The following is a 16,276-nucleotide window of genomic DNA, read 5'->3' as shown; positions in this document are numbered from 1 at the left end:
GTGAAAAGTGAAAGGATGGAACACAAAGGATTCGGGAGGCAGATCGCTCTGACAGCCATTTGGGCCGGGAGGGGAGGGGGGTGGTATTGGATGGAGGAAAAGGGTGGGGAGGTGCTCTCTTTTGAAGAGAGGGATGGTAGGGTGTGTGCGTGCGTCTGTGTGTGTGTGTGTGTGTGTGTGTGTGTGTGTGTGTGTGTGTGTGTGTGTGTGTGTGTGTGTGTGTGTGTTTGGGGACCCGCGCAGTGAGGAATGAACATTGTGATTTATTTCAGAATGCTAATGTGGCTTTGATCTCCTCTGCTTCAGAAACACCCTGCTGGGATGGTGGGACTGCTGGGCACACATACACGTGCACATTTTCTCTCTCTCTCTCTAATCTATGCACACAATACATATAAGTTGCACACCTACGAGCAGAGGATCCCCCGAACAAGCTCATATGCATGCGCACGCTCAGTGGCTCACATAAACACACTCGGGGGCATCTAATCTACTTTAACCATCTTCAAATCCGTAGAGATCCAATTACAAAGATAGAGGGGTATTTGTTTTTCCCGGTGCATCCTAAAAGACTCATTAAATTTTCATGTACGGCGAAAATTATTTGATACATCACAAATGTCTTTTCATTTTCATAATTTAATGGGAATACGTTTAAATGCCGCATCCTGTTACTGTTTGAATTGGATACAGTCATCTAAAGTTCCCACTTGTCTTTTTTGGCGTCATTCCGGTGAGGGTCATGTCAAGGCTGCGGCTTATGCCAGCATGCACACGGCAATCAATCAAGGAGCCAACAAAACACAAACACTCCTGAGTGTTTTTTTTATACCTCGGAGAAAAGAAATATTTGCAAGCCCATTTTTACGTTGCATTTCCGGCCACTTGCTTTGAAAAAGGTGCTAGCAGTTCGCTAGCTGCCTGCTGCTGTTTTACTCCTAAAACGCCCAAAAGTTTTAATTGCTCACTGAGCTGAAGTCATGCAAACTGACGCCTCAGCTCCAAGTTTTTGTTTGGCTTTTCAGGCCTATTATTCCTTCAAATTTGCTTGATTATAATCTTTATAAACTAGCATTCAGTATCTCTCCACTCATGTACGTTCACGTTTTGGTATACTTGAACATTTCTGCAGCCGCTATTAATATATATAACAGCAATTGTTGTTAATGTGAAGCTGAGACTTTGTTTTACTGTGAAGGTGCAGACATCGGACGTAAATACCTTCAGTACGTTTGAGCTTTTATCTGCAGCAATGAAGCTCTTCGGTCAACCATACAATGTGACAAGAGCGCTAGCCGACCTAAGGTGGGACACATGTTTTCTCTCATCCAGCAGTGTGCTCTCACGTTACTGCTCAGGCTTGAAAGAACATCGGTGACTTTGCTTTGCCCACAAGCACCAAGTCCCATGCTGCGTGGCACCTGCCACTGAGTCTAACCCGTCCCAGATGATTAGATTTCCAACGGCGATGTCAGGGACACCCGTGCATACAGCTGTTGGCTCTTCCAAGGTTTTCATCCCTGCTTTTCACAGCAGATTTAGCAGCTTGGTTACGCCACCCCTGATAAGTTGGTAGCCTCATGATGGCACCGTGACGACTCCACTGAGTTAAGGGTGAGTCCAAATCCAACTCCCAAATGGTCGTTATGGTTCTTTCAAAGGGGCTTTTTGACTGCGCTTAAGGCGCATTGCATGGTATGAAGTGTCTCATTGTATCAAGCGGTGCCATTTTCTGCTGCAGAAAAATCATCCGGATAAAGATATTAATCATTATTTATGATTGATGTAATCAATGTTCAGGGTGTACACGTGGTCGTGAATGGCCAGGCAGAGACAGGATAAAGATTTCAATAAGTTGGATTTCCCTCCTCAGAATCACTATCGATCGATCGACCGATCTATCAGTCTTGTGAGTCCGTTCGTCTGTCCATCCAACCACACACTCACCCACTTTTCAAGTTGCATTACTTTAAAATTCCAGGATTTACGACATTTTTTAACAGGTAGTTACTGTATCAGAATGCATTTTAAAAGTAACACTCCCAACCCTGTGCTTAATTGACAGTCTTTGTCATTGTTGCTGGTAGGGAGACAACTCCTGCAATTTATCTCTTTATGGTTTTGCCTTGATGCTATTTTTTTTTTTTTACATATACTGTATTTTAACATCTGACGTACCCCCTGAAATGGCTTCACATATTTCTACCTAATTGTACGTAGGTAGACGCTGAGTGTCCACTTGTGTAACGATACAAAACGTAACAATTACGTTTCATTTTTTTCCTCCAAGTATTAGACAAGAAATTGCTTTTTTTTCTCCCAATGTGTAACTCCTCAGTTTGTCTACCAGTGTTGAAAAGTCTGTGTTCATAGTAAAGAAAGGGTCAACAGCGCCATCTAACGACGACATGGGTGACTGCGAATCGAGGGGGCGGAGCTCCTCTTCCATTTCCTCGATGTGAAGTTCTTTTGGACATTGCTCATCGTCTTGGAGAAATCGGGAGACGTGATGAATGAGGAACTTGTGGTGCGTCTCAACGACAAAGAATACGCAAACTGGCTGAAAGCGGGACAATGTCTGTATATCCTGAAAGACGCCCTCCATCCCTACACCGATGAGCAGATGCGAGCTTTTCACCGAGCTTTGCTCCGTGACAACCCTCGTCTCGGTGAACAATGCCCACGATCATGTCAGTCCGGGGACATTAAGGTGTGAAATCACTTTCTATTTGGCAGTTTAGAGTTAAACGTAACATATGCATGACTTACTTATCGCGGTCTCTGGGGTCACCGTCGTTTGTTGAGTGTATTGTTTACAACAGACGTGGCAAAAGTACTCGCACGTTATGCGTTTAATATACGGTGATCTCTACAGCTTGAATATTCAGGTAAAGCACAAATAACTGAAAAATCTACCAAGGTACACTAAGCCAATGATTTTAAATCCTATGAAGTGCCTGTGCAGCTTTCCAGGGCATGCGGGCTGTGTTTACAGTGGAAGTCTGAGATCCTCAAGCACCACAGACAACCCGGTTCCTCCCTCAACTGGGACAACTGTACTCCTCCTGCGTGGAGGACAAAGCACTGGGAGTTGGCCAAGGTACACAAAGCACCGTCGAACCGAAATATTTGATCAGTGACATGTCCCAAAAGGGAGAGTTTTCGGCTCCCTTGTAGCTTTCTGGTTGCAAGTTGACTGGGCTGTCCACCAAGGTTGTGATCCTTCAATGTCTTTAATGTAATTTCTGGTGCAACACCTTCTACGACATTCCGCGTCTGTTTTTTGACTGTTTTTAAAGTGTTCCATTTGAAGTAGAACCAAGTTCGCCGGCTAAAATTCCATTATAAATTGTCCACTGTTTTTGGTGTTTGTTTCTCCAGGCTTACATGCCACGAGGTCAGGCCCAAGTCAATGCGGCACATCAGTGCGATCCTTCTGCGCTGCTCAACCTCATCAACTTCTGTGACTGTTTTGCCTCTGTAGATGTCCATTCGTCTCATGTGAGAGAGGTAAGCATCTGCACGTTGATGTTTTTTTAATTTTTTTTTCATTTACTGATTCATGAAACCTAATGCAAAGTGTCACTTTTGTATTCAACTGCAAGTAAGATACATGCGTTCATATTATATGTTGATCTGCGCATCCATGATCGGGTGAACATGTTTTTTTTTGGTCCACTTATGTGCAAAAAAAAGGGGGGGGGCGACCACATATTGTACACGGATGAACGCTGTGATATAAAAATTGGAATTTGGAATTGATCTGCCGTAATCCATGAGTAAGTGTAATGCATTTGTGAGTAATGAAAACTCGATGGAGACTCTGGGAAGAACGATGGATGGTTGAAGCGCTGTATAAACCAAGGAAACACTTTTAAGAATATGACATGGATGCATTAGTCAAAGGCAGATAGTCCCTGGATTGGGCACCAGTGGAAGGGCACGTATAGACAAACAACTATTCACGCTGTCATTGAGTGGGAAAATGGAAGTGAGGTGAGTAAACCGCTATAACCGAAATAAAGCAAATAAAAGCTGATGACATACCAACAAATTGTCTTTCTATGTATTTTGATAGGTTTTTTTTGGGTTGTTTTTTTTTAAGCAAAGGTTTTCTTGTATGGATCATGTTGCAAGCGATTTTTGGTATAGTGGTTCACATAGCAGACACAGGCTTGATTCCATTTCCAATTACAAAATGAATGGGATATGTTTGAAGAAAAAAAAATATATGGATTGTCGAAATTTGTTTATGTACTGTATAAAGAATCGCTTCTGTCTTGTGTGTGTGTTGCAGCTGATCAGATGCAGGAATGATCTGATGCATTCTCCTGACCTGCGTGTGAAGGAGGCGTGGATGAAAAAATTCAAGGTTGTACTGCGACGTTTTGTGCAGCTCTTCAGCCAAGTACCCAGCATGGCGCTGGCTGAACCAAGGCTTGCTCAGGTGAGCGTGTCCGTCCGTCCGTGTTTGTGCAGCACTTTAGCGGTTGCGGCATAGGACACATTTCGACTCGCGCCTCACAACTTTGTCTTGTAGATGCTGGCAGTCGATTTGTCAATATGTGCTATGGACACTGTGGATTGGCACTGTGGCATGGCACTAGCTGCTGATTCTTTGGTTTACCATATCGGCCTGAGGCCTGAATCAATCAGCCAGTGGGAGGCTGACTTACTACAAGAGAGGCTGCGGGAGTTGCGGCATCTGGCTGAAGATAAGACCGTGGTGAGAAAGTGAAATCCGGTCATTTCATTTCTTCATGGCGTTCATATTTTTGGCGTCTTGCTCTCCGAAATATTTGCTTCATATGTGGTTTTAATCCGACGAATCATGTAAACGTTCATCGCCGTCGTCTTTTTACTGTACATCAAACGGACACCGTTAGACCGGTTTAAGAATTGCTTTTTCTTTTCCCAGGACACTGAGCAGCTGCTGATGCTGGACGGTTTCCTGCAAGAAAACAAAGATCTGGGCCAGAGGTTTTCTGCGGAGCTGCAGGCCATCAGCACACTGGGGACTGGACAAAAGAAGAGCTGACCAACCGTCCAGAGATTTGGGCCAAAAATGAAGGCACGTCTGAAGGTTTGACTGTCAACGATCTCTACATTAGGTTTTTATGTACTATGTTCCTACTTCGGACATTTTTTCTTAAGGTTGAGAAGTACCATATGCGACTTTTACAGCTAGAAACTCCAAAAAGGTAGATTCTTAAATGTATTTTGATCCATTTTTAAATGAGAAGTGCTTTGGCTCCTTTCTTTATGTTGCTATCAATTTGTCTCTTGCACTATTGTTCATATTGTATCTCTATATTTTCTTGACTGTTATAGTACATGTGTATTATGCAACAAATAATGTTCCTAAAGATATGCTGGAAAAGTTTCATTTCTGTTAGATGCTGGAATTGTTTAAAAAAAAAAAAGGCCAATAATTGGGGCGTCGATTGGATGGGAGCCATTATATAATAATAATGCCTGTGATTGAAATGATTTTGACTTGTCTGTGGAAATGGTATTTCTGTTTATTTCTGATCCTACCACTGCAATGACGTGTGGACAAAAAAAAAGGGGGGGGGGGGGGGACTTCAGCAACTCCAGGGACAGAAAATGGATGGTTGTATAGATTCTGCGGTGACTTGCGCCACATTAATGGCTTGATTTAGTGCTGCCATACTTCATCTATTTCTCTTTCTTTGCAGTCCAAGAGGCTCATTCATTTTCAGGCCCCTTTGAGAGAAGCTCCGATTCCTTTTGATGGCTAATTGTGCATAATCCTTCTCATGGCTAATTAAAACATAAGGCTGAAGGTACTGTGCCATGACATTTCCGAATCACTGTGTGTGTCATCTATTGTGCAAATGGTGACACTGCGATCCAAAGGAGGAGAATGAGCTCTTGCACAGAGATTGCGTGCATCTACAACGTGTATTCAGGCAGTGTTGTTGGCCAACGGCGCGTTCATCAAGCGGACAAACTGAAAATGAGAAGAGTAACGCAGTAAAGGGACATCCATCACCGGCGTTCTGTCATTTGTGTCAAATTACAAAATCATATCAGGACCCAAAAAAATAAATAAAATCTCACGGTGTGATCCGCCGACAGGGACATGTTGCAGCTTTAAATCATTTTGACAAATAATATCCCAGGCTGCAGTTTCACCAACCACTTGACCTTGGCAGTGCAGGATAGTATTTCAAAATTCCTGGTCTGACTTGTTTTAGCAAAACAGCACATTTGACAATAAAGTTGTATCCAATCCAAATGTAAACAAATATGCCATGCCCTCAAATCCTAATCTATTTCTTCCATCCAATTTATTATTACAGATGCAACATTTGACCTGATGCCTTTGTGGCCCGCATTATTATACGCAGTGTATGTATGAATAACCACAACAATGTGCATTTGAACTCTTACAGTAGCGCGCCTTTGCGCCTGACTATAAAACCTAGTCAGTTGTCGTCAAACATCAAAAAGTCAATAAAGTGAAGTCTTTGGCGATTGTATTACTGAATCACAAAAGCTGCTTGCTCTTAACAGCCCGCTAACCTCTCACGGTCACGAGCTAGCTGGATAGCTCACCCGGTAAAAACCCCGATTTTGATGAAAGGATTTATTATTGTGAAAGGATAATTATTACAATGTCATAATAATCCCTTCGTCCTTGCCATTACAATGATTTCATCAACTGCTTCTCTGTGTCCTCCACCACTGTGATCTCCTCCTCATACTTCACAGATGGAGTGAGATGATAAAACTGCAGGAAAAAACAAACACGAAAGTCAAAACATTTTTCTTGTTGATCATTCGATACGAGAGAGATTGCTTGTCCAGTGTGAGAACAAGTGTAGTCGTGTCCTTACATTGAATACATTATTTTCCTCCAGGAAATATTTGTACTTTGATGGGGGACGAGGAATTGTGGGATACAGAACTTGTGTCACCCTAAAAAAACAAACAGAGAATAAAACACGCAACGCTTTACCAGAGTATGTGAGGGAAACAGGGATTTGATTTTGGAACTTCTTTTCAAATGAGTGCCTAAGTGACATAAAAGAGATACGTTCAGTCAGAGTGTGGCGTTTGCATGTTCTCCCCGGGTCTGCGTGGGTTTTCTCCGGGTATTCTGGTTTCCTCCCACATTCCAAAAACATGCATGATTGAACATTCATAATTGTCCCTAGGTGTGGGTGTGAGCGTGGATGGTTGTTCATCTCTGTGTGGCTGGCGACCGGTTCAGGGTGTCCCCCCCGCCTAGTGCCCGAAGACGGCTGGGATGGGCTCCAGCACGCCACGCGGCCCTTGCGAGGATTAAGCGGATCAGAAATTGGGTGGATGGATGGATTCTTAATGATGAACTGATTACGATACCTATACTGTACCTATCAGGAACCATATTTTAGTTAACTCATTCTTGTCACTCATTTCAGAGTCCCATTTTGAAACCAAGACACAGTACCTCTGATTGCGGACAAACAGCAGCAAACTCAGGAGGATCATCGGTATTCCGACTGCAATTGCGACGATCACCGTGATGTTGAGTGTGTAAAATGACTGTTCTATTGCTGTAAAAGAAAGATGCATGTAGTGAGTGCATACTGTACACGGAACTGAGCTGATTGCGCTTTAGTAGGCTTGATAGTGACAACGAGAAAATACAGGCGTAACCCCAAAATCGGACACCACGAAGGTCGTCCAATTTGGGAAAAAATTGGCAAAATGTTCCGAATTCAGCACACCTCACTTGAGCTCATTGTGCTTGGCAGTTTGTCCACTGCATGTGCCATAACCACTTATTGACAAGGGTCATTCAGTGGCTTCATCAAGCGCTAACTCCATGATGAAAAAGACAATAGTTGAAGGTTTGTACGTATTTAAACCTCCTACTCCCATCGTTAGTTGTCAACGCCAAAGCACTTGTTGACATTGGCCTAGTCATAGGTGTGGTGCAAATCGGTCAGTAAGTTTGGGGCCGTGCTAAAAACAGAATGTTGGTGTTGCATTAACACCACTCAGTAGTAAAATAGCCTGCGTAGTCTCAGATGTAATAGTGATACGTTGTTAACGTATGAAGACACCTCGGAAATATTTCAAATTGGGAAAATGTGTAATGTCTCTTCTTAGGGGTGACAGATTTGACAATGACATGGTGAGAAACTAAATAAGTCAAGCCAACATAATGCCGTGAAAGGAGCACAAGGTCGCCGTGACAATAACAGATCTTATTTTCCTTATTGCAAGTGTGGACAGGCAAAAACAAAACGAGAACACGAGCGCTGCCGTGATATTTTAGGGTAGAATGACTTCATACTTACTAACAGTGTTACTCCAATCACTCCATAATTTTGGCCCAAAACAACCACCCGTTTTCCTGGTTCTGACCCTCACATTGTAGGTGGACTCAAGATTGGCATTTGGGATTGTATAAAACAGATCGCATCTCTGGATTGGTGATTCTTCCTGTTCACCAATGAATCACAGTCATTTATACATATACTGTGTTGTAGATTTTATCTACAGGATAACATTTGGATATACAGTACAGTGAATTCATACAGTATAATACCTGCTGTCCCATATCCAACTGGTATTCAAAGCATGAGGGTTGGTAGTTAGCACGACCGCGGGGCATGTCCCAAGTCACCACAAGGCCTGCATCTTTGACTGAAGCTGAAACGTTTCCAGGTGGAGGCAAGACCTCTGTCAACACAATACAATAAAAACCGGTTTGATCCAGGAGCGACTCACTTTTCATACACCATCAACAGTATTGCCACAGTTGCACAGTTTTTTTTGGGGGGGGGGGGGGGGGGTTGTCTGTTACCCATCATTTCGGTGTCGTATACGTAGTTGTAGACAGCCCATTTACGGTGCAGGGACACATTGAATCGCATGATGACATACAACTTCTCATATTGCCTCAGAACAACAGACGTTGATCCAGAATGTTCTTCAGATGTAAGACTGAGGGAGTGAACTGTGCTGTTATTATCACAAATGCTGCAGGGATAGCAAAAAAAAAAAAAAAAAGATACAAAATGCAAAGGTGTCAACATTTTGAAAACCTTCATATGCGCCACAGGGTAATGTGCAAGTACTTTAATAAAGATGCTAAAGATATGAACCTGATATAAATAGAGAGCTGAGCATCCCGAAGCGAAGTGGGGAAGTTCCACGAGCAGTTGAGAAGATTTGTTGGGTAAAGGAAGCAGCGAAAGTTGTCATCCTCGTCAATATTCACGATGTCATACTTTTGTCCTGAAAAACTCGACACTTGGAGCTAGAACATCAATAAATGTCCATTTGAGCAAATTGTATTCACACAGATTAGGAACTTGGAAGTTCAAGCATGTGTTTCATACATTATCAATTGATAGTTCATCTTGGCAGACCTCTCCTTTGGTGGTCTCTGTTGATAAAGAACATACAGTATATTAGATAGCGCTATTTAATGCACACCATAGAGAGAGAGAGAGATGCACCATCAAGATTGTTGTTTATCGTATTGCTTGCTTGTTTGTTTCGGTTTCTGTGCAAAAACATATCCATCCACTGCTGACAAACAATAGGCATATTCTGCAAAATGTAACTTGTAAATAAGATCATATGAAAAGCGAAGTGTCCTTACATCGTAAACTACGCCGGCAATTTTATTACGGAGTGGTTTTAAAGCAACTGTTTTTTCACGATGCAGAGCCACAGTACCCCCCGTCCCCAAGTATTACCTCGAGATCAGCTCCACAACACTTTGTTGAATTTTCAGCATTTGTTTGAACGTGCCTAATGTTTCATTTGAGCAGAAGTATTCAAATATATGGCTGTCGGGTGTTAATTTTGTAACCGGAGTGTGTCCTCTTGACATTGACTATATTCAATCATCTATGCTCATTGGCACCACCTAGTGTAGATAAACGGCCATGTCAGTTTACGTTCATCTGATGATCTAAACGGAAGACACAGGGTAGTTTCTCATCCCCGCTTTTTATTTCACGTTTCGATGAGCGTTTTTCAGACAGAATATGCGTCCATACGGTGACGCAAGATTGTGAGGATTGTAATTTGCCTGCTAGACCCTTTCCGTGTGCGCATGCGTAAAATCTACCTTCGGCTCGGATCTGCGCTCTTCGTCAGCGATCTGTAACGCGTATCTGTATCGTTCTGTCCGTGCGCCTCCTGTGCGTATAAGTGGGTGTGTTTGTGAGTGATCAATTGTTATTTACCGCTTTGAAAGGCCCACAGAATCAGCAGACTCCAACAAACTAGTGGATGAATTGGACACATCTTCATGGGCAACCTGCAACTGCACACGCAGAAATTAAAGCAAGCAAAGAAAGTGAATCGATGTTTTTGAGGCCACACTTCTCATTCAATGCAAATGCAAAATACTTGACCGACGTCTGAAACTTCCTCTTTGTCAGTCTTTGTCACAGAAAGAAGCTGTCATTCAGGAAACAACTAAATCAGCACACTTTTTATATACAGTGTATATCTGATAGAAAATTGTCCTTCTAACCTTCCAGTTACTTTCAATTGTGGGTTCCATTTACATAAACGTGTCTAATGTATGATATAGTTCAGCAACAATACACCTAGCAATGCTTTGTCAACACATCAATTTGACTAATCGCCTCTATTGTCAGGATGTATGATAAATGTCTCTTTTTACCTTTTTAATGTGAAATGTTAGCGTTAAACGATCTTAATATGAACAAAAAGTTCTTACCTCCTACTTGGTTGACATTCCTTCGTTCTCTGTCGGAAGAATGTCACATTTCTGGAGAAAGAAGAAGTATGATGTCATACTGTTCATGAGCTTCAGGAAACTGCCAGTTTCTTGTATTCAATATTTTTACAGTATTTACAAGTAAAGTATTGTAATGTGATTTAAGAATAAGTACAACGCAAACTTGTGAATTTAAAAGAAAACCGAAGCAAACAACAATTAAATGACACGTTTAAAAGAAATTCTTTGTGAATTGGACTGGCTCATGACATCATGCTAAATGCCCACAAGTATTCAGGATTTGAAGAAGGGGTTTGTTTTCAACATTTTTTTTCAATGATGAAACCAAATCGTTTCTTGTGCGACCGTTTCTTTCCAAATCGGCCTGCCCACTGACGCGCAACTTTACGGCACTCGAGCTGCGGTTGCCGTGACAACTCTTGACAACGCGTCTGTCGTCTGATCTCTAAAACGTAAAAGACCATTTACGACCGAGAAGAGGAAAAGACCCACACATACGTCGTCCGTCGTGTCACACTGTCGATTGTTCCCATCGCGAGTGGGAAGTCTGTTTTCAACGCAGGACAAACATGGAGTCTCCTGAAAGGGTTGAGACTCCACCGCGCTCCCCGGCGGGGACCAAGGCTGGCAAGGACGTTTCAGAGATGATGGCCTCCGAAGAAGCGGTCGCGTTCATGTTAAGCATCGGTGAGTCCACTGGCGACCAAGTTTATCCAAGACCACCCCCCACCCGCCCCCCAGAACACGACCACCTGTTTTTGGCACGCACCCGTTGAGACGCTCACACCACCACCAGACACGTTACTGGAGAATTGGGACGAGATTTCAAATAATCCATGCACAATAAATAAATAAAATAATGCCTACATTTGAATTCAATCGCCTTTGGGTGCTACAATGTCATTTTCCCCCTTTTCCTTTCTGCTAGATGCCCAACGATAGCAGACAAAATAAATCTGATTTGTTTGGTATGATTTTGTTGATATGTCGTTGTATGTTGTATTGTGAAACATTTTAATGTTAATTGTTGTGATTGTGCCTCAAAGCTGTTTCTCACTGCATATACACAACCCAGTTACTAAATAAAACCTTTTGTCTCGAACATTTTATGCCCAGTATCAGCTAAGTCCTTAGCTCTCCAAGTACCACCATCATGACCACCATTAAAAATACAGTGGTTGCAGTAAGGGAAAGTACTGTTGGAAAAGTAAGAATGAGCAGCTGATGTTTTTTTTTTTTACTCAAAGGCACAATCTTGTCTTTGCCAGAGCCCGTGGAGCTGACCAAATGTGTCTTTGCGGACTCTCTGGTGACCATGTCAGAAGGGGGTCGAGACTTGGGGAGGTTCTGCGTGTCAGTGGAGTTTGCCCATAGAGCTCATCAGCCATGCGTGCTGCTGCACGCACAAAGCCAGGGGGCTATCGACAACTCCCCATGTGGAACGACAGTGACAGGTGAGTGGGGGCCCTGCCCAACCTTTCTGCACATGAACATTCTGGCCACACCCGGGCCATGCCTCCACGGGGCTCTCAGAAATAAAAACATTTTTTTTGTTTTTTTTTCACTGCCAATAGTATTGATTATTGATCATTCATTCACCTGCTATGAGGTCGGTAACACTGCTGTAACTGTGCAATTCTGGCATGATCCATTTTTGTCAGCCTGAAAACGTCATTACCCCAAAAAACTCTTTGCAACATCAGTCTGAACAAGGCCAAATTTCTGATGCAGGCATTTGGATGTTACTGGATGTTATTAATTCTAACGGTATTGTCTCTCTCCGTTTGGTTCGCCATGTTAGCTTACCTAACTGCTGACCTGGAGGTGCTGGAGGAGGATCACCACGAGTATGTCAAGGCAGGTCACCCACCCGAATCCGTTCCAGGAAATGCATTCATGGCATGACTCCCATGATACCGTTAAAAAAGACGTGACTTTCTTTTTAGCTTGATGACCATATTTTGGACAAGCAATGTCACATGGTGCAATGTGATGGAGAGATGATTATTGAAAGAGTCACCACCGATGGAAAGGTGAGTTTCGACCAAAGTGTAACCAAAGAGAGAAAGTGTCAGAAAAAATGTATACAAATCAATACAAATTTGATTGTGTATAGATGTGTTAGGTTTAGGCACTCTATTGATGGTTTCTATAATTGTGACATGATAGTATTGCTATTAAGCGGTAGATTAAGTCGGGTAAATCCCCACGAAAGTCCCAGGTACCAAATGCACGACTCAAACCGGCGCAATATAATAAAACTCAAGTCCTAACCCGGTGTAAGATTTTTTGTGTGTGTGTGTGTGTGTGTGTCCAGGAGGTGACAAAGGACAGTGTTACATATTCCATGGCTGCCCTGAGAGGCCTTGTGACTGAGGGTTCCAACTTCTTGCTCATGCGTCTTCTTGCGTTGAGGAAGAAAATCCCAGAGCACATGACTTGTATCTCCTTTGACCAGAAGTTACACATCAGCTGCACGACTTTTGTAAGTGATGATAAAACCACCGTATGTGTTTTTGGTCCATTCACATAATATAAACATCCTTCCATTCTCATACACAAACCCTGTCGTGTAATCCTGCCAAAATCCTGTCATGGTCTGTTTGTCCATTCACATATTGTAAACCTCTGTCCATTTGTAGACAATGTAAATGTCACTTTCTATTCACATGCACACAAATTGAAAGCATCTGTATGAAAGCAATGTACTTCTCTCTGGCGATTCACATATAATATCATTGTCTGTCCATTTACAGGCAAATACATGGTAATTTAAAAATCTGGGGGGGGGGGGGTTCGATTCAGGTGATCATGGGTTCTTGATCCCTTTTTTTTTTAATTCTCTCTAGCTTGGGGTCTGAAATAAATGATCAAGTATAGAATATGTTGGTTAATAAAAAGAACTGTTGTGCAGAACTACTTAAATCGAAAACAAACGTGTCCTCTTTGACATTGGTGTAAAAGACGGCGTAAGACAAGAAGCGGATGTGGCGACATGTTCCGTCCATTTTGTAGACTCCTTTGTCCTCTCTAGGGGTTGCTCAGATGGAGCCTTTCCCAGATGACTTTGGGCGAGAGGCAGCTGCAAATAAAGTTTTTTTTTTCATTGCGATCTTATGTTTGTGTGTGCCCAGCGAGGTCTGGAACAGGAACAGATGGAGATTGAGGGAGAAACTGTGGAGGTATTTGGAGTGGAGAGGATTGTTCATTCTGTGGATGAAAGCCCGACTACATGGCAGTGCTACTTTTTGGCTGATGGGTAAGAGCCATTCCATCAATGCAGATTAAAACGCTGAAGAAAATTTTCACAGATTCACAGATTAGTATGCCGTGGGGACAGAATACAAAATTGTGGGTCCACACGAGTAAATTGAGGGAACAGATTAGCTTTTTTTTTTTTTCTTATACCCTGCCACTCGAGGGGCTCCGTACATTAGCACTACCACATCTATCCTATATTTATGCACGTGTGACTTCTGTGCTCTTCCAGTGACAAAAAGCACCGAATGTCATTGAGTATAAAGTACACTGGAGATTCTTGTTTCTTTAGGCATCTTGCTCGCAGATCGCAGGTGGGATCTCCGGTTACAATGAGGTTACTGCAACTCCCATCACAGAAAGAAGAAGGTATTAACACCTGCATTATCTATAGAATACTATTCTGTCATGTCATGGGCTTTGTTTATATGTTTACATTTTCATAGCTTATGATAAAATCCCCCTGGTTTGGGAAGAAGACATACAGATGCGTTCTAAGTTCTTGGACAGAAAGGTAAGAAAAAAAATGTTCAATTAAAGTAATGACGCCATCACTACACTTCATCAAGTACACAAGTACCAGCTAACTGTATACAAATGCAATAGTTTTATTAAAAAATATATGCCTTTACAATCAGTACACCCGTGTTGAACACTAAAAACCACAAGTTGCAGGGTATGTTCCTGACCCGCCCATAATAGGCTTTCATGTGGCATATTGGCGGCAATGAACTATGTTGAAGTTAGTTGAGAAGTCTAATTTATATGAAATAAGTGCTTTTCTACCACCTTGTGGCTTACATAGGCAATTTCAAACCTTTTGGAGGGGCATTGGTGACTCGAGCATTTTCGCTGGAAGACATGTTTTAGTCCTTATCCCCCCGTGACTTGTGGGGGAATGTGAAAGAGCTAAATAGGGAATCCAAGTGATTATAAACAGCGCCATTGTACTGTTATACATCTATTGCTAAATGACTGTACCTTCCTGACTCTCACTATCAAAATGGACTCTTTCAAAAGGTTAGTTACAGTATTTTCTACAGATCTTGTGTTGAGACTTACTAAACCGTGACAGCATTCTGGCCATTGATTGTACCGGTATTCTTGATAATTCCGTACATCTGAGTGTGCCTTGTTAATTCCTCCAAATAGATTTGAACCAGGTATGTGTTTGTGGCATTGTTGCAGGAGGAGTTGAAAGCTGACCACGCGTCATATTTAAGAGCGCACCCAGAGATCCGCGCACTCATATCTGACTTCCTGCAATTTTTGCTACTCAGAAAACCAAATGATGTCTTCCAGTTTGCCAGAGAATACTTCCTCCCCTTTACCTCAAACACAAGCCTAGATACCTGATTACATTGATATCTCACATTTCACAATCACAAGTTTATATAACAGCTGTTCATTCATCAACACTGGCTACCTTTATTTTATTTTAGTGACATATGGCATTAGTGTGTGTGATGAAAAGAAAATGTGTTTCTCAGTGTGACGTTGCATGCGATTGGGTGGCAACCAATCCAGGATATAGCCTGCTTCTCACACAAAGTCAGAACCGATAGGCCCCAGCACTCCACTCACCCTTATGAAGATAAGTGCTATAACAAATGAATGGATGGATGGATGAAAAGAACATGGAAAAAGAAAGGGGGCCGGGGGTGACTGGACAGGGTGGTTGGTTTTCGGAATTAAGCGAATAATTGGAAAAATTAGATGGGTCAAGACAGAAAACATGAAAGAGATTACTCTACTGTATCAATAGTTACATTTGGGCAGAGTTGACTGGACAGCACACCTTTCAAAATAGGAACGCATTCAAGAAAATGTCATTGAAGACAAGAATAATTAATTGATAAATGTGCCACGGAAAGGTTTACAAATGACAGATCTTTGGAAAGAACGAAGAATAAAAATATCATGTTGTAAAATACTGCAAAATCCAAATTAAATGTCATTAATATGCTGTATTATCCACACTGGAAATAAGTGTACGACTTTATTGAGCCATCCTTGACATGTTTTTTCAATGCATGTTGTGTATTGTACACTGCTGTTGAATAAACATAGCTAAACACTTCTCACTAGTGGGTAGCGATAATTTACCTAAACACATTTGACAACCACCATTAAACACCGCCAGATCGGGTTTGTGAATGTTGACTGTGTAACTTAGTTTTGAGATGAATATTAAAGATGAAGTGAGTTTGTTGATTATTTATTGCTTCAGAGTCGTGTACATTTGGCACGTTCGGTCTCGAACCTACACTCCAG

The 16,276-nt window shown here is 42.2% G+C and overlaps 3 protein-coding genes across 6 annotated transcripts; 2 read left to right on the top strand and 1 right to left on the bottom strand.

Moving 5' to 3' along the window:
* Positions 1–230: 230 nt before the first annotated feature.
* LOC147194971 (uncharacterized protein CXorf38 homolog) lies at positions 231–5,831 on the top strand. Of its 2 annotated transcripts, XM_086129289.1 has the most exons (7): positions 231–2,710; positions 2,966–3,100; positions 3,382–3,510; positions 4,298–4,447; positions 4,541–4,726; positions 4,919–5,083; positions 5,700–5,831. In XM_086129289.1, the coding sequence occupies exons 1-6, from the start codon at positions 2,510–2,512 to the stop codon at positions 5,036–5,038; spliced, it is 921 nt and encodes a 306-aa protein (XP_085985415.1). In that variant the 5' UTR covers positions 231–2,509; the 3' UTR covers positions 5,039–5,083; positions 5,700–5,831. The 2 variants fall into 2 exon arrangements, with proteins under 2 accessions (XP_085985415.1, XP_085985416.1); XM_086129290.1 differs by having other exon boundaries at positions 2,570–2,888; positions 4,919–5,831.
* Positions 5,832–6,598: 767 nt separating this feature from the next.
* Positions 6,599–11,349, bottom strand: LOC147194970 (granulocyte-macrophage colony-stimulating factor receptor subunit alpha-like). Of its 3 annotated transcripts, none has more exons than XM_086129284.1 (11): positions 11,243–11,349; positions 10,724–10,774; positions 10,221–10,300; positions 9,363–9,409; positions 9,126–9,280; positions 8,825–9,000; positions 8,567–8,700; positions 8,316–8,460; positions 7,460–7,565; positions 6,864–6,945; positions 6,599–6,757 (listed from the first exon to the last, which is right to left on the bottom strand). In XM_086129284.1, exons 1-11 carry the CDS (start codon positions 11,275–11,277, stop codon positions 6,671–6,673), a joined length of 1,098 nt encoding a protein of 365 aa, XP_085985410.1. In that variant the 5' UTR covers positions 11,278–11,349; the 3' UTR covers positions 6,599–6,670. The 3 variants fall into 3 exon arrangements, with proteins under 3 accessions (XP_085985410.1, XP_085985412.1, XP_085985413.1); XM_086129286.1 differs by having other exon boundaries at positions 10,221–10,294; positions 11,243–11,292; XM_086129287.1 differs by lacking the exons at positions 10,724–10,774; positions 11,243–11,349 and adding an exon at positions 10,396–10,437.
* Positions 11,300–16,219, top strand: catip (ciliogenesis associated TTC17 interacting protein). Its single transcript, XM_086129288.1, has 9 exons — positions 11,300–11,431; positions 12,013–12,198; positions 12,546–12,601; positions 12,691–12,777; positions 13,062–13,229; positions 13,879–14,003; positions 14,295–14,371; positions 14,449–14,516; positions 15,191–16,219. The coding sequence occupies exons 1-9, from the start codon at positions 11,314–11,316 to the stop codon at positions 15,356–15,358; spliced, it is 1,053 nt and encodes a 350-aa protein (XP_085985414.1). The 5' UTR covers positions 11,300–11,313; the 3' UTR covers positions 15,359–16,219.
* The last annotated feature ends 57 nt before the right edge of the window (positions 16,220–16,276 follow it).

Source organism: Hippocampus guttulatus, chromosome 14 (genome assembly GCF_054856545.1).
Source record: "Hippocampus guttulatus isolate MCC_2025c chromosome 14, RoL_Hgut_1.0, whole genome shotgun sequence".
Lineage (NCBI taxonomy): Eukaryota > Metazoa > Chordata > Actinopteri > Syngnathiformes > Syngnathidae > Hippocampus > Hippocampus guttulatus.
Note: the sequence above shows the minus strand (reverse complement) of the source record. Positions and strands in the feature narration are given on the sequence as shown.

Bases quoted from the DNA above. Each gene is read 5' to 3' on its own strand.
- LOC147194971 (XM_086129289.1), top strand. From the start codon at position 2,510: ATGAATGAGGAACTTGTGGTGCGTCTCAACGACAAAGAATACGCAAAC. The intron at 2,711-2,965 runs GTGTGAAATCAC...GTGCCTGTGCAG, and splicing joins GTCAGTCCGGGGACATTAAG to CTTTCCAGGGCATGCGGGCT. The intron at 4,727-4,918 runs GTGAGAAAGTGA...TTCTTTTCCCAG, and splicing joins TGGCTGAAGATAAGACCGTG to GACACTGAGCAGCTGCTGAT.
- LOC147194970 (XM_086129284.1), bottom strand. From the start codon at position 11,277: ATGGGAACAATCGACAGTGTGACACGACGGACGAC. The intron at 10,301-10,723 runs GTAAGAACTTTT...CTGCGTGTGCAG, and splicing joins GAATGTCAACCAAGTAGGAG to TTGCAGGTTGCCCATGAAGA. The intron at 8,701-8,824 runs GTAACAGACAAC...TTGTGTTGACAG, and splicing joins ATACGACACCGAAATGATGG to AGGTCTTGCCTCCACCTGGA.
- catip (XM_086129288.1), top strand. From the start codon at position 11,314: ATGGAGTCTCCTGAAAGGGTTGAGACTCCACCGCGCTCCCCGGCGGGG. The intron at 13,230-13,878 runs GTAAGTGATGAT...GTGTGTGCCCAG, and splicing joins ACATCAGCTGCACGACTTTT to CGAGGTCTGGAACAGGAACA. The intron at 14,004-14,294 runs GTAAGAGCCATT...TTGTTTCTTTAG, and splicing joins TGCTACTTTTTGGCTGATGG to GCATCTTGCTCGCAGATCGC.